Source organism: Triticum urartu, chromosome 7A, assembly GCF_056163025.1.
Source record: "Triticum urartu cultivar PI428250 chromosome 7A, HENAU_Tu73, whole genome shotgun sequence".
NCBI classification, from domain to species: domain Eukaryota; kingdom Viridiplantae; phylum Streptophyta; class Magnoliopsida; order Poales; family Poaceae; genus Triticum; species Triticum urartu.
Genome location: NC_141879.1, coordinates 289111809 through 289130540, shown reverse-complemented (window position 1 = coordinate 289130540; position 18732 = coordinate 289111809). Strand labels below are relative to the sequence as shown.

The 18732-nt window shown below is 52.4% G+C and overlaps 2 protein-coding genes across 4 annotated transcripts; both read right to left on the bottom strand.

Moving 5' to 3' along the window:
* Positions 1 to 11992: 11992 nt before the first annotated feature.
* On the bottom strand, positions 11993 to 14438 carry LOC147959338 (uncharacterized). The gene has a single exon (XM_087533538.1). It carries the CDS (start codon positions 14261 to 14263, stop codon positions 12626 to 12628), a length of 1638 nt encoding a protein of 545 aa, XP_087389664.1. The 5' UTR covers positions 14264 to 14438; the 3' UTR covers positions 11993 to 12625.
* A 284-nt stretch (positions 14439 to 14722) lies between these two features.
* LOC125526045 (uncharacterized) lies at positions 14723 to 18362 on the bottom strand. 3 transcript variants are annotated; one of them, XM_087533537.1, is made up of 5 exons: positions 18078 to 18362; positions 17835 to 17908; positions 17265 to 17754; positions 16179 to 16588; positions 14723 to 15759 (listed from the first exon to the last, which is right to left on the bottom strand). In XM_087533537.1, the coding sequence occupies exons 3-5, from the start codon at positions 17629 to 17631 to the stop codon at positions 14884 to 14886; spliced, it is 1653 nt and encodes a 550-aa protein (XP_087389663.1). In that variant the 5' UTR covers positions 17632 to 17754; positions 17835 to 17908; positions 18078 to 18362; the 3' UTR covers positions 14723 to 14883. The 3 variants fall into 3 exon arrangements, with proteins under 3 accessions (XP_087389663.1, XP_087389662.1, XP_048547027.1); XM_087533536.1 differs by having other exon boundaries at positions 17835 to 17968; positions 18078 to 18349; XM_048691070.2 differs by having other exon boundaries at positions 17265 to 17908.
* Positions 18363 to 18732: the final 370 nt, after the last annotated feature.

The following is an 18732-nucleotide window of genomic DNA, read 5'->3' as shown; positions in this document are numbered from 1 at the left end:
GTCTTACCAAAGTTAGGAAGTTGCAGCAATGGTGCGTGCATAAGCTTGTCCTTCAAGGTGCCAAAGGACTCCTCTTGTGCCTTCCCCCAATGGAACGCCAAACCCTTCTTCGTCAACTCATGCAGTGGTGTAGCAATGGTGCTAAAATCCTTGACGAAGCGGCGGTAGAAACCTGCAAGACCAAGAAAACTCCTCACCTGTGTGATAGCTTGGGGTAGCGGCCAGCTTTGGATGGCGTCAATCTTCGTTTCATCCACCTCGATTCCCTGTGGAGTAACAACGTAACCAAGAAAAGAGACTCGGTCCGTGCAAAAAATGCACTTCTCAAGGTTACCAAACAAACGTGCATCCCTTAAAGCATTAAAAACAACACGTAAATGGTCCATATGTTCATCCAAAGACTTGCTGTAAATCAAGATATCATCAAAGTAAACCACCACAAATCTACCAATAAAAGCTCTTAAAACCTCATTCATTAAGCGCATGAAAGTGCTAGGTGCATTTGTCAAGCCAAAAGGCATTACCAGCCACTCATACAACCCAAATTTAGTTTTGAAAGTTGTTTTCCATTCATCTCCAAGTTTCATTCTAATTTGGTGGTAGCCACTATGCAAGTCAATCTTTGTGAAAATTATAGAACCACACAGCTCATCAAGCATGTCGTCTAACCTAGGAATAGGATGACGATACCGAATAGTAATATTATTGATGGCTCGACAATCAGCACACAGACGCCAAGTACCATCTTTCTTAGGAACCAAAAGTATAGGAACAACACAAGGACTAAGGCTTTCATGTACATACCCGCGGTCCAAAAGGTCTTGGACTTGTCGCTGAATTTCCTTGGTCTCCTTGGGGTTGGTTCGATAGGCAGCACGATTTGGCAAAGTTGCACCCGGAATCAAATCAATTTGATGCTCTATCCCTCTCATAGGTGGCAGCCCCGGGGGTATCTCAGCTGGGAAAATGTCCTCAAACTCCTGCAAAAGGTTAGTGACAGCAGGAGACAACGAACTAGCAATATCATCAAGCGAAAACAAAGCTCGTTTGCATATGAAAGCATAGCAAATATCATCATCAGAAATTTCAGCAAGGTCACATTTTGTAGCAAGCATAACACCACCCTTCAATTTAATTCCCTCGGCCTTAGAAATAGGTGCAGACTTATCCTTTTTAGGTGGAAAAACAGAATTAGCAACTTGCTGATTTTCAGATTTAGCATCACTTGAACTAGCAGCTCTCTCTCTATCAGCTTCTATAATTTCAGCAGGGGTCAAAGGTACCAAAGTAATTTTCTGCCCTTTATGCACAAAAGTGTACTTATTACTTCTTCCATGGTGTGTAGCATCATTATCATGTTCCCAAGGCCGACCCAACAAAAGTGAACAAGCTTTCATAGGTACGACATCACAATCAACAGAATCAGCATAGGCACCAATGGAAAAAGGAACTCTACATGTTTGTGTTACCTTAGCTTTTCCAGAGTCATTTAACCACTGAATATGGTATGGATGTGGGTGTGGTCGTGTGGTCAAACAAAGCTTCTTGACCAGATCAGAACTCACCAAATTGTTGCAGCTTCCTCCATCAATGATAACACGTGCTCGTCGGTTCTTGATAATGAACAAAATCTGAAACAAATTGTGGCATTGTAGCTTCTCAGGTTGCTGAATTTGTGTGTTGAGCACACGCTGAACAATAATGTTCATGTAGCCTGAAGTATCGGCGCCCCCAAGGACATGACCCTCATCATCATCGTCGGTGGTGGCATCATCATCATTAGCATCATCCTCCACATCGGAGGTGCTGATATAACCTCCATCTTCGGTTGCCACATATGCCCGCTGACTTGGGCAATCCTTCTGCATATGGCCATGTCCTTGGCAGCGGTGGCACTGAATGCTGGAAGTGCGTCCCGTCGAGGCGACGGACGAAGCACTATTGGCGGGAACCTGCAAAGAATTTTTACCTGGATATGTAGGACGTGCAGCAGGTGGTGTAGGTGTTGTAGTAACACGATTGGCTGAGGCAGAAGCTTGCTAGTCCGCTGTTAGGGGCACCCGAAAAGAGGATGGCTTAGGCAGCCTCGAAGGAGGCGTCGTGCGTGGCGTGTAGGAGGCGTGGACGTTGCTCTTGTTCCGCTGCTCACGTCCCTGCAATTCCTTCTCTGCAAGCATAGCAAACTGGAACAATTGGTTGACAGTATGAAATTCTTTATAATCAACAATGTCCTGAATATCACGCCTCAAACCCGAATAAAAACGACAAATAGAATCCTCAAGCCCCTCCACTATACCACAACGCATCAAACCCTTTTGAAGCTCAGCATAGTAATCTTGTACAGATTTTTCTCCTTGTTCTAAACGCTGCAGTTTGTTACGCAAATCTCTATGATACGAAGGAGGAACAAAACGATCACGCATAGCTACCTTAAGTCGTTCCCATGTATCAGGTAAAGCACCCTGTCCAGCTAGCCCATTCCATCAAATAATAGCAAAGTCCTTAAACTCACTAGTAGCTAGTCGAACTCTATGTTGCTTAGGAACAAGGTGCGAATTAAACTTCTGTTCTAACGTCATCTCCCAATCAAGGTAGCCCTCGGCATCATAACGACCCGAAAAATTTGGTACTGTTAACTTAATCTTAGCATAAGGATCATCAGGAGCATGATTATTATTACCTTGATGGCGATGTTGATTAACTGTACTACCCATACCTTGAGTGTTACGGTGAAGACGCTGGCACAATCTTGCTTGTCGTGTAGCTGCTTGATCTATGTTCCCATTAGCATCATACACCGTGTCTTCTGGCATTTGTCCACTGGTGTTGCTGCCGGACACGTCGTCGTTGTTGGTTGTTAAACGGGTTTCCAACTCGGTAACCCTGTCAGTTAACGTGGATATCCGTTTGTCCAACCGCTCGATGCTGTTGCCGAGGTTGAGTTCAATGAGCGCATCAGTAACAGCCTTCTTGATTGCCTCGTTCATCCCGTCTTGAACCTTCTCTACGGTAGCTTGTAGTTGCTCTTGGCTGACACATTCCTTGAAATCCTTGGGAGTGCTATCGCCGTTTTCGTCGGTACCTGCCATTGTAAACAAAAAAAACAGGAACACACAGTGAAGGTTATCCCTATCAACTACTATGCAGTTGCAGTGGTGCCTCTCAACACAGCAAATGGAAGCGTCTTAACAAGCTCTTACAAGGTTCTTACTAGCAAAGCAAAGGATACCTAGAAGGCGTCATCCGGCGATTGTGAGGGTCAAAAACTTTTGCCTGTTCATAAGGTTGTATGTGGAGCTTGGAAGGCACTATATGTGAGTGGAACACAATTCAAAACCAGATAGTAATGCTGAATAAATGTCCAAAAATCTTGTCCTAGTTGCTGGCCTACTCGTGTTCTAAACCAAGTATGATATTGAAGACAAAGGTAGAAACAAGTATGAGGGTAAAGACAACGACAGACAAGAACAGAGCAAGGACAGTAGCTCAGCACCAACACTCAATGCAAAAAAAATTGTGCTCCTGCACTTTTTGTTTGATATTTTTCTTACAAGCAGGAGAGGAAGTTTCAGCTCAACCTGATAGAAAATAAGGACCATGCTGAAACTATGTCGCGTGCACAAACAATTTTCTTGACAGAAATTTTGCCAATCGAAATTTGGCAACCCCGGTGAATCTGAGCACCAACAATGTGACTTTCTTTTTCCTTTTTTTTGCCTTTTTTTCTCTTTTTTTGGCCGATTCACTCTTTGCCTGATTCGAGTCTGTATGCGAAAGGTAAGGCAGCTTGGCGCAACTCCGGTGTCTGTTTTTTTTTTTTGAGGAGGCTGAATTAAAATAGTGGAAAGAAAAACAGTGGTATGGTGGTAGCAGATTGTAGGCTGGAGTTATGGTGTTGTGTGGTGAGCACAATACGTATAGGGGATGGAAAAAGATCAAAATTGTGAACAGGACGTAGGTGGTGGCAGCGGATTGTGAACAGGATTGTGGACTAAAACACTAACTAGACCAGCAACAAAACATGACAAAGGACACAAACTCAACACTACGGACTCTGAAATAGAATTGTGCAAAAGGCTAAACGTGGTCTGGAAATCTGGGATGGCAGAACCTAACAACTATTTTTTTGGACTTTTCTCTGGACTCTAGGATGATGGCGAAAAAAAACTAACTAGGGAAGGGCGAACCTGACGGTGCACCTGAAGCTCTGATACCACTTGATATGAACAAGGGTGTCCCAACCTGCCGATAGGTTCTGATAACTCTCGATTTGGTGGAAACTTGACACAACTCGATCCGGCTTCCGAACAACACGTTCTGAACCCCGCAATCGCAGCACCACGTCTCCTCTGGTTATCGACCGGCAATGCACGGTCGACCTCGCCAAGAAGGCTAATCCTTGTCTGCGAATCGAAGAACACAAGCAAGAACAAGAAAGAATGCAATCAAATTGCAGATGTATGATTAACCTCACGAAGTTGGGGTCTCACAAACCGATGAACGGCGAAACTGTTCTTGACAGAATAATCTAAGCAAAACCCAACCCTAACCTAAGCATCGGCAGCTGTAAATATGGTCTAGGGTTAAGCAAGGACCCTCTGGTCACGCCCCTAATTGGGCTCAAAAAGATACATGGCCCAAAGGCCAAAAACGGTGGCGCAGCACCGAGACAGATTCTGGACGTCTTTTGTTTCGATGATTCCCATTGATTCAGGAGGAATTTGGCCGTGGGACCAGCGCCATTGGAAAGGTTATCTTCTCAGCTATCCGTGCATATATAGAATGTCCAAAACTGAGCCCGTATGCGACCTGGACAACCGTTTTAGTGTAGACTGCTCCTGGACTCCGAAACAGACTCGAAGTCAACTTTGTTTGGGCCTCCACCTTGACTTGGACGCCCTTGCTGGTCCTCTCCACCTCCAAGCCCCTCTCCTAGTATCTCCTGGTGCTCTCCATGGTTCCTAATCATAATATAATCATTAGGTAGCAATCTATTCTCAGGAACATATAAAGAAGTGCTTAGGAACGAGCTCACCTCTAAATTCAATTGTCGCGCTTGAGCTCTAGTGATCGGTCCTTGTATATCCAGTGGAGTTTTGTGTGTATCCGAAGGAGTGATGTCCTCATCACTTGGTCCATCATACGGGGCATGTAGGCTTCCGGAGCCGTTAGCCCGAACACCTCGTCGTGGCGCCCCACGCTCCATGTTGCTCGGCCCATGGTGGCGCCCTGGGGATGACAGCATGGCATCCGGCTGGGACCATGGGGGCGACGCTTGCACCCGCGCCCGCCGCGGGCGGCATGGGGGAGTCGCAGCCCCCTACGCCGCTGGCCGTGCTAATGTTGATGAAGCCCCCGGGCGTAGTTGATGGCGCGCGGATGTGGTGAGGTTCGCCGCGCGGCCCTACAGTGGCCTGGGGAGGAAGTCGATAGCAGAAGGGTGGTGCTCCCGACGCCGCTGCATCCAGCAGCTCGGAAACATGCTCCAGCAGTGTGTCCCGACCGCTTTCCATCAGCTTGCACCGCAGCAGCTCCCTTGCCACGGTGTGCGCTGCCCGCATGTTTGCTTGCTCCCACCGTGAGTGCGGCGCCGTTGCTGCGGCATGGCTCGCCGCTCTTGCGGTGGCTCATACCTGTCGTGGGGTGAGGGTGGACGACGCCTGGCCATGCTGCCCGCACCCGGCGGGGTTTGGCGGTGCTCGTGCCGCCTGGAGTGGGGGTCGAGACCTTCATGGGCAGGCAGCGCTGCCCGGGCTAGCCAGGCTGCCCAGTGGGCGGAGCCGGCCCTTGAGTCGCCGGACATCGTGGCTGAGGAGCATCGACGAGCTGGTCGGTGGAGGAGGAGCTCCAGCGCACCCCTACCTGGCGTGCCAAATGTCAGATGTGGGGTTCCGGCAAACCCTTAAGGTTCGAACAGTGGGGTGCGCGTGAAGTCTTTCCTTCCCACCAATCTACGCCCTAGCTCACTAAGATCTCGCGGACGAACTCGACGAACTCGCAACACGGAAAGACACGAGGTTTATACTGGTTCGGGCCACCGTTGTGGTGTAATACCCTACTCCAGTGTGGTGGTGATGGATTGCCTCTAGGGCTGTTGATGAACAGTACAAGGGAAGAACAGCCTCCTGAGGTTGAGGTGTTCTTGCGAGTAGGCTCTCAATCGGGCTGGATCAAGCTAAGATGAGATGCCTCTACTATGGTGGCTTGCTCTACTTATATAGGCTTTGGTCCTCTTCCCAAATATTGAGCGGGAAGGGAGCCAACAATGGCCAATTCGAAAGGGGACAGCTAGTACAACTTATCCTGACAAAAGCAGTCCTCGCCTGCAAAAGGCTCTGGTGGTGACGCCCGCCTTGGGCTCCATGGTGACCTCCGTCCTGCAGTCTTGCTGGTCTTAGTCTCGTTGCACCGATATGGAAACCTTTGCTTGATGTCTTGGTACTCCGCACCTACGCTTTATTCCTTAGCACCAAAGAGGAAATAAGGACACTGTGCGCGCTGGCGCCCGCCTGGTGTCGTGCGTCATGGCTTACGTCACGAGGGCCTCATGAGGTTTGCCCTGCCTTGATATCTCCGCTCCTTGTGAGCCTTCCTAGCTAGGCCGCTCGTCCGCCTCGCGAGGCTTGGACCCTCGCGAGGGTCTTGGATGCCTTGTTGATGAAGATGGGTCGTACGGCCTGCTGGCTCAGCCACGCCGCGGGCCGCAGGCAAGCAAGTCTGGGGACCCCCGTTCCCAGGACGCCGCAGACACAACTATTACGCTCGTTCCATAGCATCCAGACGATGAGGAGGGCAAGGGAATCAAAACCCTTCCTCCGCTCCTTCGAGATCATCGCACGACTGGCTAGCCACCACTCTATGAGAGTTGCATCCATGGTGGGCACCAATTGGCCGAGGTCGCACCATGCGAGGGTAGAGTGCCACACCTCCCTGGCAAACACACAACCCAGTGCTAGGTGGTCTGCAGTCTCAGCCTCCTGCTCGCATAATGGGCACATGACATGGAACTGGAGGCCGTGTCGAAGGCGTCTGTCTGCCATCCAAATTTGATGCCTCATCGCTAGCCAGAAGTGAAGCTTGCACTTGGCCGGGGCCCAAGTCTTCAAAAGGGCCCGACCGCATGGGAACCTCTCGAGGCCAGCAAAGAACACCTGGTAAGCTGAGCTCGCAGAATATACCTCAGTCGGCGTCCACTTCCAGATTATGCGATCCGGAATCTCAAGGAGTAGGTGCACCTCGAGAAGCAAGTCTGTGAGCATCAAAAATTGAGTTAGCACTCTAACCGTCAACACCCCTGTGATGTCCCTAATCCAAGCGCGGTCCGCCAAGGCCTCATGAACCGTTCGCGTGCGCCGCGCACCGTCGTTCACCGCTAGGAATAGCTCTGGGGTCTCGAACTGAATGGAATGCCCGTGGAGTCAAAAAATCCGTCCAAAAAGAGCCATTTTACCATGCCCCAACGTCACCTTGATGGACGAGTCAAAAATAGCCTACACCTCAGGCTCCACGGCCGGCTACAGGCCCGACCAGTAGCAATCAGATGTGCGTTGCATTTTTTTAGAATGAAGACGCTAGAAGCGTCCGACTTTAGATTAATAAAGCCCACAACGGGACAAGCAGAGTCACAACCATAAGTCATTACACGGGCATAACCAAAAGCCCACGGCAATCACGAAAGATAGTTACTGGGAGGGTTCAAAGCCGGAAAGCGAGCGAATTACAAGGCCATAACCTAAAGATGAGCACGCAGGCTCGTGAGACAAAAGAAGCACACCCGTCCTCATGTGTGCTGGATCGGCTCCCTAGCCGCCATGTAGACCTGACAGAGTCGTTCTTGTGCGTGCTTGAAGATGTCAGAGTCCTTCTGCTTCGCCAACGGACTCCACTGCTGCAGGAGAATAGAGCATTTGCATATAATGTTAGCCGGGTGCGATGGGAAAGTGCCTTCGATGGTAAATTTATCGCGAGTGAGCCATAAGGACCAAAGCATCGCCCCGTTACACGCCCAAAGCACACGTTTGGGCTGACCCTGAACCTAATCAAGCAAGTCCAGAAGGTCAGAGGAGGATCTAGGGTCCCAAGTGACCCCGTCCGCCTCACACATTGCGCTCCAAGCAAACCGTGCGAGTGGGCATCGAAAGAAAACGTGGTTTGCGTTCTATGGTTCCCCGCATAGTGCACAGGGACCTGAGGTTGGGCCGTTCCTTCTAGCTATATTGATGGATGTGCGAAGCCGGTCTCGAAGCAACTGCCAGAGAAAGACTTTAATCTTTAGCGGAACGCGGGCCGGCCACAGTCCCTTGACCTCACGCTGAACCTCCCCTTGGCACATTTTGCGGTATAAGGACTTGACGGTGAATTTCCCAGATGCGCTGAGGTGCCAAGACACCCGGTCTGGCTCGTCAGATAGCGTCACTGAGGAAATCGGGTCAAGCAAAGTATCCCACCTTGCTGACTCTTGGGCTGTCAAGTTGCAGCTAAACGCAATGGCCTGAAGGGATGCTAGAGCCTCGGCCACACTTTGATTAGGATGGACTACGAGCATGTACAACTCGGCGAACACATCCCAAGGTGGGCCCGGACCCACCCATAAATCTAACCAGAAGCGGGCGGATCGGCCATTGCCAATGCAAAATTTGGCTCCTAGGTCAAAAGCGGGTCTGATCGCCCGAAGATCTTGCCAGAAAGGAGAGCCCCCAGCTGCCCCTTCAAAAAAATTCCCGTTTGGGAAATACTTGGCCCTAAGGATATCAGCCCACAAGCTGGTCGCGCCTTGCGACAGCTTCCAGAGCCACTTGCACATTAACGCAATGTTCCGGAGCCTGGTATTGGTGATCCCCAGTCCACCCAAAGACTTGGGGCGGCACACTGCAACCCACTTGACCATATGATATTTGCGCTTGAGGCCCGTCCCTTCCCAAAAGAAACGGGCGCGAGGCGTATCCAAACTGGCATGGACCCCCTCTGCCAGTAGAAACAACCCCATCGCGAACATTGGCAGCGAGGAAAGACTAGAGTTAGTCAGAACCAGGCGTGCCGCGGATGACATGAATTTGCCCCGCCAAGGGCTTACTTTCCTACCTACCTTCCCCGTGAGGGGTGCCCATTCATCGATAGTCACTCTACGAGGGGCCAGAGGCAGACCTTGGTATGAAAAAGGGAAATTCCCCACTTTGCAATTAAGGAGATCAGCAATATGTCGCCCCTCCTCGCTGTCCATCCCCATAGACAGCATTTCGCACTTGTGAAAGTTGATTTTAAGGCCGGACATCAGTTCGAAGCTCAGTAGAATTGCTTTCACTGTTGCAATACTATGAGTGTTCGGCTGGAACAGTAGCAGAGTGCCGTCCGCGTACTACAAGTGCGAAACCCCCCTGGGATGAGATGGCTAACCACTCCCTTAATGTGGCCAGCCGCGGTCGCCCTCCGTAGCATTGCCGCGAGGGCATCTACCATGAAGTTAAACAGGAGCGGAGACATTGGGTCACCCTGACGCAGTCCCCGCTTATTCCGAAAGAAGTTACCCACTTCCCCATTTACCGAGATCGCAGTCTGGCCACCCGTGACCAGCTGCATGACTCGGTGGACCCACATGGTCGAGAAACCCCAAGACAAAAGCACCTGACGCAAGAAGTTCCAGTTGACGTGATCATACACTTTTTCGAAGTCTAATTTTAGAAGGATAGCCGGTTCCCTAGTGCGTTTAAGTTCATGAATGATTTCCTGAAGCGCAAGCGAGCCCTCCAGGATGTTGCGGCCTTTGATAAACGCCGTTTGGGTGCGGCTAATGATGTGGTGAGCTATCGGAACCAGACGGGTGGTGGTAGCTTTGGAGCAGATCTTGAAAGGGACGTTGATCAACGCGATCGGCCTATACTGGCGGATGTTGTCAGCGCCTGCTACCTTAGGGATAAGCGAAAGGATCCCAAAGTTGAGCCTAGCGATGTCAACCATCCCTCGCATGAACCCGTTACAAATCTCAAACATGGGCCCCTTGAGGATTGGCCAGAAACGCTTGAACATGGCTACGGGCCACCCATCCGGACCTGGCGCCGTGTCAGTTTTCATGCCACCAAGCGCCGCGTCAATTTCCTCGGGTAAGAATGCGAGCCCCAGCTCCTCATTCTCCCGGTCGGTTACAAGTTGGGAGGGGTCCCACAAGTCAGCGCGGATCCCTGCGCGATGCTCCTCGCTTGTCCCCATGAGCTGCAGGTAGAACTCATAAACGTGTCGCACTATATCCTCCTGTGTCAGCAAGAGCCCTGATCTGACTGTAAGCGGAGGATCGCACACCTAAGCCGAAGCCCATTGGCGTAGGAATGGAAGTATTTCGTGTTATCGTCCCCTTTTAGTGTCCATTTTAGGCCACCTCGACGCCTCCAGTATTCTTCTTCCGCACGCAAGAGAGACTGCACATGGTCCTCCAAGGCGTAGCGACAAGCCCATTCCTGTTCAGAGAAAGGCCGCGCGTCCGCCTGTTGGTCGAGGCTTGTAATCTCACCAAGGATGCCCTCCCAGAGCACCTTGTCCTGACGGCCCACGTTGGCCCCCCATCCCTTAAGGCTGGCCCGGAGGCGGCTCCCTGCCGCGATCCAAAAGTCCATTGGGCCCCGCTGGTTAGTCACCTGGCTAACACAAGCGTACCACTTCGCTCTGAAGATGGAGTCAAACTCTGGGTTTTCAAACCAGGCAGTTTCGAAAAAGAAACGAGGGCTTCTACGAATCCTATCCTCCCCTGAAGATAGAATTAGGGGAATGTGGTCTGACCCGATTCTGGTCTCAGCCACTAGCGAGCACAGAGGATGAACCAGCTCCCAATCGGGCGAGATGAAAACCCTATCTAGCACAGATCTAATCGGGGCCAACTGCTTGTTGGTCCAAGTATAGCGCGCCCCCAACCTGGTCACCTCCCTAAGAGCCATGGAGGCAATGGCATTATTAAACATGGCTACCCTTGGCCAGTTTATGTTGTCGTTGTTTTTGTCCGCTCCCGAGCGAATCAGGTTAACCCCCCCCCCCCCTCCCGACCACGAGAGGGATCAGCGCAGAGCTCACAGCGAGAACCTTCTGATGAAGCTCGCCTAGGAAAACAGCCGAGCACGAGTGGTCGGCCAGGCCGTAGACCTGTATCACCACCAGCTCCCGCTAAGTCTGACGGTGGCGAATATGGCCAGCCATGAAGAAGACGCCCGCATCCCATGCCAGCACCTCATACACGGCGTTGTCAAATCCAAGCAACATACCCCTGGAGTGCCCAGACGCCGCGACATGGTTCCACGAGAACCTCTCGAGGGGATCAATGGCCAGCAATTCGTGATGTCTAAAGTCAGCCTTGATAGTTTCCTGCAGGGCCACTATGTCGACCCCCTCTTTTCGCATAAATTCCTTAAGCTGGGTCCGGCGGCCCGTGTGACCGAACCCTCGGATATTCCAAAAAATAGCCCGCATCTAAATAATCCTATTGCAAAGGCGGATGCCTCTCGAAGACACCGCTTTGGCCACACGCCTCACCTTGGCCCGGCAAGGTAAGGAAGGGGGGCCAACCCCTGTTGCCAAATCCCCCTCATCGGGCCGGACCGCTAGTGTGAGAGGATCCCCTGCCTACCACCTGGTCCGCGCGCGCCACAGCCGCAGTTGCGAGCGCGGCTTGCGCCTGCTCCGTAGCACGCAACAGAGGCAGCAGCTCGCGCGTGCCACCTAGACATGACGCATCCACCCCACTCTCCTCTAAAACCTCACTAAGATGGTCATCCGAAAAAGTTTGCAAGACAAAAAAGCGCGGTGGAGGATTACCTGAGAGATCGAGGTTCTTCTGGGCCTGGATGAGCTGCACCCGTTGCATCGCCGCAAGACCCGCCTTGGAGCCCCTGGAACGCGAGCTGGAGCAGATTGGGACCGATGGCACCACCTTGGACCGCCGCGCCTGCACGATCGGCGCCGCCTTGGAGACCTCCTGGGCCAGGACGTCGCCGAGAGGGAGCGCGAGGGGGAGGCGAGCGCCATCACCGTCTGCCGAGGAGTGGGAGGCGCGCCCAGCGGGTCCATGGAGCGGACGCCCTCAGTGTTGATCTTGCGCCCAGCCAGCTTCTTCGCTTGCCGCACCGAGCCACTTTTGCTGCCCCCCAGCCCACCCGAAGCCGGCGACTTGGTGGTGGTCGGGAGGGTAGAGCTTGGGGACAGCACCAGGGGTGTGCGCTCCCCCGCCGGCACGCCCGTGGCACAGGACGCCGTTGTCCCCTTGTCAAGCAGAGCCGCAGAAGGTGGGGAGGCCAGCCCCTGATTGGAGCCGTATTGGTTAGCCACCTCGATGTCCATGGCCACCGCCGAGGCCGAAGCGTCCACTGGGCGGGTTCGAGGCGCCGGAGAGCCCGCACCCCGAATCCCAAGCTTCTCCTAGGCCGCCGTGTCGATGGAGTCGTCCTCCATGCTCGCGTCTTGGTCCTTGTTGCGTCCCCGGTCCTGTTGCTTGTCCTTGTCAGGGTCATTACGGTCCGGACCCTTGTCCTTGCTGGGAGGGGGAGGGGCGGCAGCGCCGGCGCCCCGCGACGGGGGGGGGGGTCGAGTTCCGGCTCAAGCTTGATGAGAAAACCCTCCCCATTGAACCAGATTTGGACAGAGCCCCGCATCAGCTCAGGTTTGCGGCACGCGAACCGCATCCGCACCGGGCAGAACGGATCAGAGAGAGCTCATCCACCACAAGTGGTCGGCCCAACATCGTCAGCCCCGCCATGAGACGGTCCACCTTGCGGTGCTTTGGGGGAATGCCCCACAGCTTCACCCAGATCTCAGGCATGGATTCACCCTTGGGCGCATCGGCCGCAGCATCCCGAATCAGCACAGTGATATTGTTGATGGAGAGGAATAGCTTTCCACTGCGCGTGGCCAGGCGCAACATGGATGGGTCTGGAAACACCACGGAGAAGCTGTCGGCATCGACTTGCGCGACCTGCCAGTCCCATTCTCCCTCGAACAGGTGTGGCAGCTCGACCTCCAGGAGCTCCTTCGACAGCACACCCGGAGCCACAGAGAGGATGGCCGCATTGATCCCAAAGCCTTGCTGCGCGTCTTCGGCCTCCTCTGGGAACTGGAGACAGAAGAAGCCGCCTCCCTGGATGGCGTGCCCCATCGTCTGGAGCAGGAGCGGCTTGCCTCGGGAGGGGCAGCAGGCCGAGACGTGGCCCTTCTGTGAGCACAGGATGCAGAGCAGCAGGAACTTGCAGGAGCTTTGGAAGTGGCCTGCCCTACCGCATTTGAAGCACTCACGGTCGTCGGCCTCCTCCACCGGAATGGGCTCGGCGGCCGTGCCCTTGGAGGACCCCGCGAGCTGCACGACCGGCGACTTGGAGCGCGCCTTCCCCGCGGACTTGAACTTCTTCTTCTTTGTGGCGTAGGGATCGCCCACACGGTCACCCTGGAACTGGGGCATCTCCTCGATCTGCTTGAGCTCGAGCCCCTTCCGCTTGTACTCTTCTTTCTTGCGCTTCTTCCGCTCTTGCTCCTTCAGCCACCACGCCGGCGGCGGCCCCCAACCACCAGCTTCGCCCTCGCGGGCCGCGCCCTGCGCCTTGGCCTGCGCCCTTAGCTCGCGCTTGCGGTCGCGCTCCGCCGCAAGGTCGAGAGGAGGGAGGGGGCGTTTGTCCACCCGACGATCAGCCTTGGAACCCATGGCCACCACCTCGGCGAAGGACCACGCGAGGGGCGGCGGGGGGCGAGAGGGGATGAGGACACGGACGGAAGAACCAAGACGCCGCGCCTCCGATCTGGTGTCTGGAAACCCTAGCGATGGATCTAGGGCACCCTTCGGCAGCCAGATCGATTTATATACCCTCTCCGTTGGACCGGGGCCGAGCGGGCCGGGCTGCCTGCCTAGAGGGACTGGGCTCCCCTGTCGCAGCCCCACCAGGTCAGCCTCCACCACTTGGGCCGGTCCAGAGGCCGGAACTAACCGCGCATCCACGCAGGTGCCCAGGCCCAACTGGGCCCCCAGCCCACCGGGTCGATCCCCCGGCTCTGGATCTCCAACCCTAGAGCCAGGCGATCCCCCCGACGTCGGCGCTGCAAGCACCGTCGTCGCTGGCGCCGCAAGCCCCGTCGTCGCCGCCGCAGCAGCCGCCCCTGGGCCCCGTGCAGCCTCCTGAAGCAGGAGACTCTCCTCCACGGCCGGAACCGCAAGGAAAGTGAGCCCCTCCCGCGGGGTCCGCCTCGGGGCGACACGCCGCGCCACCCCCGCCTGAGATCCATGCCGACGAGGCCCGAAACACATAGCCAGCGTGCCCAAAACACATAGCCTAATAGCTTGAGGTTCAGGATGCCCAATCCACCATACTCGAACGGCTTGCACACTTGCTCCCAAGCCACCAGACAATGGCCACCGCTGACAACGTCGGTCCTTTTTCAAAAGAAGGCACGAATCCTCTTTTCAAACCCATCGATCAGCCGCAGCGCGATGGAGATTGCTATAGGTGGTGTGGATGGTTTCAAGATATTTGTGAGAGTAGTCTTAGGACTTTGGTAGGTGTGGATGTAGTGTTATCTTTGTCGAATGTTCGCATCCCACGAGAATTTCTTATAAATCTTTTGCTCCCTTCTCTAAAAACTGTAGGTACTCGTGCAAAATTATGCGTACAAGATGCCACTTACAAGGACTACCACGAATCCATACAGCATGCACCAGACGGATCCAGGTGCCTTATCTCCATCCAGGCTGCAATACAAGCAGAGCTGAGGTGATACTGTTTCAGCAGCAAAAGTACCTTCGGTTCATGTCAAAATGTCAAAACCCCACTGAAAGTTATTCATCACTCGATCGAAGAGACTCGAGCGAAACAGCGCCTGATGATAATAACTATGTACAGATCCCCGCGACGTGATCGTGACCCTGATCTACAACGCGTACATCTTCTTGTACTCGGTGTTGATCAGCTCCGGGTCCGAGTCGACCGGCATGGACCATGACCGGGACTGGCTCGCGGAGGCCTTCCTGATCTTCCTCATGCTCTTCTCCTCCATCCTGTGCGCCACGATGCAGTAGCACATGGAGCCGAGGGTGGTGAGCATGATCACCGCGCCGATGGCCATGGTGCACCATGCCAGCCACCAGTCTCCGCGGCCGACCACGACGTAGGTCAGCGCTATGAACGCCGCGGAGATGAAGAGGCACGCCAGCCACATGAGCTTGTTCATCACGAACACCATCCTCCTCTTGGCCTTCTGCTCCACCACGATCAGCGACGTCTGGACGACCACGACGGCGAGCGAGATGAAGAGCGCCAGCGAGTCGAACACCAGGAACATTATGAAGGCCGGGTCGCTGGCCACGTACGCCTGCCCCAGGGACATGCCGGGGGGCGCCTGGCTCATGTCCTCCACGAAGTTGCCGGGCACGGTGAATATGGCGGCGAAGGCCACGGTGGCGATGAGCACCGCCACGACCGTGTTGGAGTTGATGGCGTTGTTCAGGCCGCCGATGTGGAGCTTCTCCAGCCTGCTCTTGATCTTCTGGACCTGCATCTTGGTCTGCCGTGTCTGCTTGATCTGGGACTGGACGTCGTGCCTGATATCGCTCACGGTTTGCTTCAGCTGCTTTGCCGGGTTTGCAGGATGCGCCGGCTCTTTTGCAGTTACGACGCCGCCGGCGTCTCTCAGAATGTTGACAAGTTCTTGGTTGTTCATCTTCTCAGCAATGGCAAGAGCAGTCTCTCCAGATCTGTTAACTGCATTGACATCAATCCCCTCAACTGATAGTAGAGTCTGCACTATCTGCAAGGAATCACACATGGATCAGTCAATATACAAAAACCACTGCAGAATAGGAACTGGAAAGTTCTCAACAGAACAATTACTAAGAGACATCAATCCTTCTTTCCAAGAACCCTAGCTACATCATGTTTATGTTCAGCTTCAGTGAAATATTATGCCTCTAACAGGTTCAAATAATCTTGTTCTTAATTTTATTTATTTGTTTACTGAAAGAAAGAAAAACATTATTGCAATCCTAAGCAGAGAAGATGTTTACAGCAAAAAAAAGCTGCTGAACTTTATGCTCCAATTAGCCTTAGCAAAACTAGGTTCAGTAACACTGTGACAGGACAGAATAGCAAATGATTGATAAACAGCATAACTGAAAACGGTAAATATATGTAACTGTAGAAAATGATTCACAATATCTGTTCACTTACAACGATATTGCCCTTCCGAGTCGCAACATGCAGTGGCCTGTTCCCCTTGTTATCTTCTAGATGGCTAACTGAGAAATCAGGCTTCAACAACTCAACCACAATTTCAGCATTCGTTCCTTTGGACGCCATATGCAGTGCCGTCTGTCCCTTCTTGTCTGTTCTCAAACCAATCCCTGGATCCTTATTTAACAAGGACCTTACAACTTCCACATGGCCCATCCTCGCCGCGGAATGCAAAACTGTTTTCCCATTATTTCTCGCAATTTTGGCAAGGCTAGCATCAGTTTCCAGTAGGAGGTTGACAATATCAATGTGACCCTGAATGGCAGCAGTTTCCAAAGCCGTGGCGTTTACAGAGTTTGTAGTCATTGCTAGAGCAGGAAAGGCCTGCAACAGCTCCTTCAATACATCTGTGAAATCAAGAAATGGAACAAGAGAATAAGCCACATATATTTTGGAAATTTACCTTAAACCATATTATCAAGCAGGTAATTACAGCTATGGTTTATGACTGTAATTCGATCTCCGCTATCAGAAAGTCAACAGATCAGAATGATATAAACTCCAATAGAGAATGAAGCAGAGTGAGATAAGATCTAACTAGTGGTTGCATTATATCCAACGTGCACAACACAACTACGACTATCTCTTATTACATCACACCATAACTTCTTTGAGAATAACCCAGATTTTCCCTAGCCCTCATAAATTAGGACTGCTGGTGCTACAGAGAAACTCAACTTGTCAGTTGCCACCTACATAAAATAGTCAAGACTAGAGTCTAAATCAAATCAGGTATGCATTCGTTTCAGACATTAATGAGAAAAAGATGGCCAGATGTTAGCACTTATTCTTAGATGAAAAGATCATGAACAAAATCACTGTTCTTGATGTGAGCACCACTATGTCACCAACTCAATCAGATAAGAATAGACATTTTTTTGACCCGGAGCAATCTACTCACTGCACCAAAATCTATGCCCAAATCCTGATTACACAGACTTCGAAGGAATCATTTCACAGGATTTGGATAGAAAAGAATTATCAGAACAATATGCTGGACTGGTGACAAGGAAAACAGCTTACCCAGATGGCCCTGCTTGGCCGCGATGTGGAAAGCGTCGAAGCTGTTGCTGGCCTTGATACCCGCCGTCTGCATATCAGAGACCTTCAGGATCTCGCGCACCACCTCGGTGTGCCCCTTGTCAGCGGCCACGTACAGCGCCGTCTCCCCGTCCTGGTTCGGCCGGGCGGCCAGCTCGCCGGCCATCTCCCGGCCGGATTCGGCAAGGATCCTCTGGACATTGGAGACACTGCCGGCCCTCGCCGCGAGGTGGAGCGGCGTGTCACCACGCTTGCCGGGGCTGTCCTTGCTCCGCCGGAAGTTGTCCATCCCCCGGAAGCTCTTGAGCTTCTCCAGCGCGCCCAGGCGGAAGCTGGTCTGCCTCTCCATGCCCAAGCCCAAGAATCAACCAGACGTGACCGGAGGGATTCCTCAATCTGTAACACCCCTGTTCTTAACCCCTTGCCTCACCAACTCCGGCGATTACGGCTGCTTGAGAACAAGCCACCTAATCTGCAATTTCTAAGGAGCTGAGATTGTGATCGCAAAAAAACCAAGACTTGGCTGCTTTGATTTACGGGAAGCAAGGCTGCCTTGGACAAAACCGTTGCAAGCGCTGGGATCCCCACCAATCAGTACCCTTGGGCCATGAACACAGCACCTGATACTGCAAAGGGGAGAAGGCAAATCTCAGCATTCGTACCAGCTTTTGGCATCGCAGCCGATCCTAACAAACAACATCAAACCAACGAGAAAAGATAATTCAATAAGAAAAACTATGGAATTCAAACCAACAAACTGAGGCAGCAGAAAAAGGGAAAGATATAAAACCTTACCAATTTCGCCCCAAAAGCCAGTGCACCAAAGAAATGATGGGGTTGATGCTGGAGTTCCCAAAACCCCACGCTCTCCTGCGCCAGTCGCCGGGAACCCAGATGGCAGGCAGGGCCTTCCAATGAGCCAAGAAAAGGGAAGGGAACCAAGGTCCAGCGGGAATCTCGGACCCCTCCTAGCTTTTATTCTTCTTGTTTGTTGGCTCCCGTTCTCCTATCCTAGAGCTTCACTTTCAGGGTTCACCACCTCTGCTTGGCCTCTTTGCGCCCAAGTGAAGACAGCACGGTTGGTTTCTTCAATTTCCAGGGAATAATTAACTGCGCAAGTTGGCGGTCTCTATTGGTTCCCATTTCCTTTTCATGTTTATTTTTCATTTTCATGCTGGAGCTCCCACTAGCACAATAATAATAATAATGACAATAATAATAATAATAATAATAATAATAAATGATCACGATAACGGTAAGGTATTGTGTAATACTGCCTCTGTCCCACAATAATTGTCATTCAAACTGATTTATCTGGCCTGGAGTACGCTATGTTAGAAAATAAAAGGCTCAAAACAGTTTCTAGTCATAAGCATTTGCAATTACTCCATCCGTAAACAAATATAAAAGTGTATAGATAATTAAACTATGATATAAACGCTCTTATATT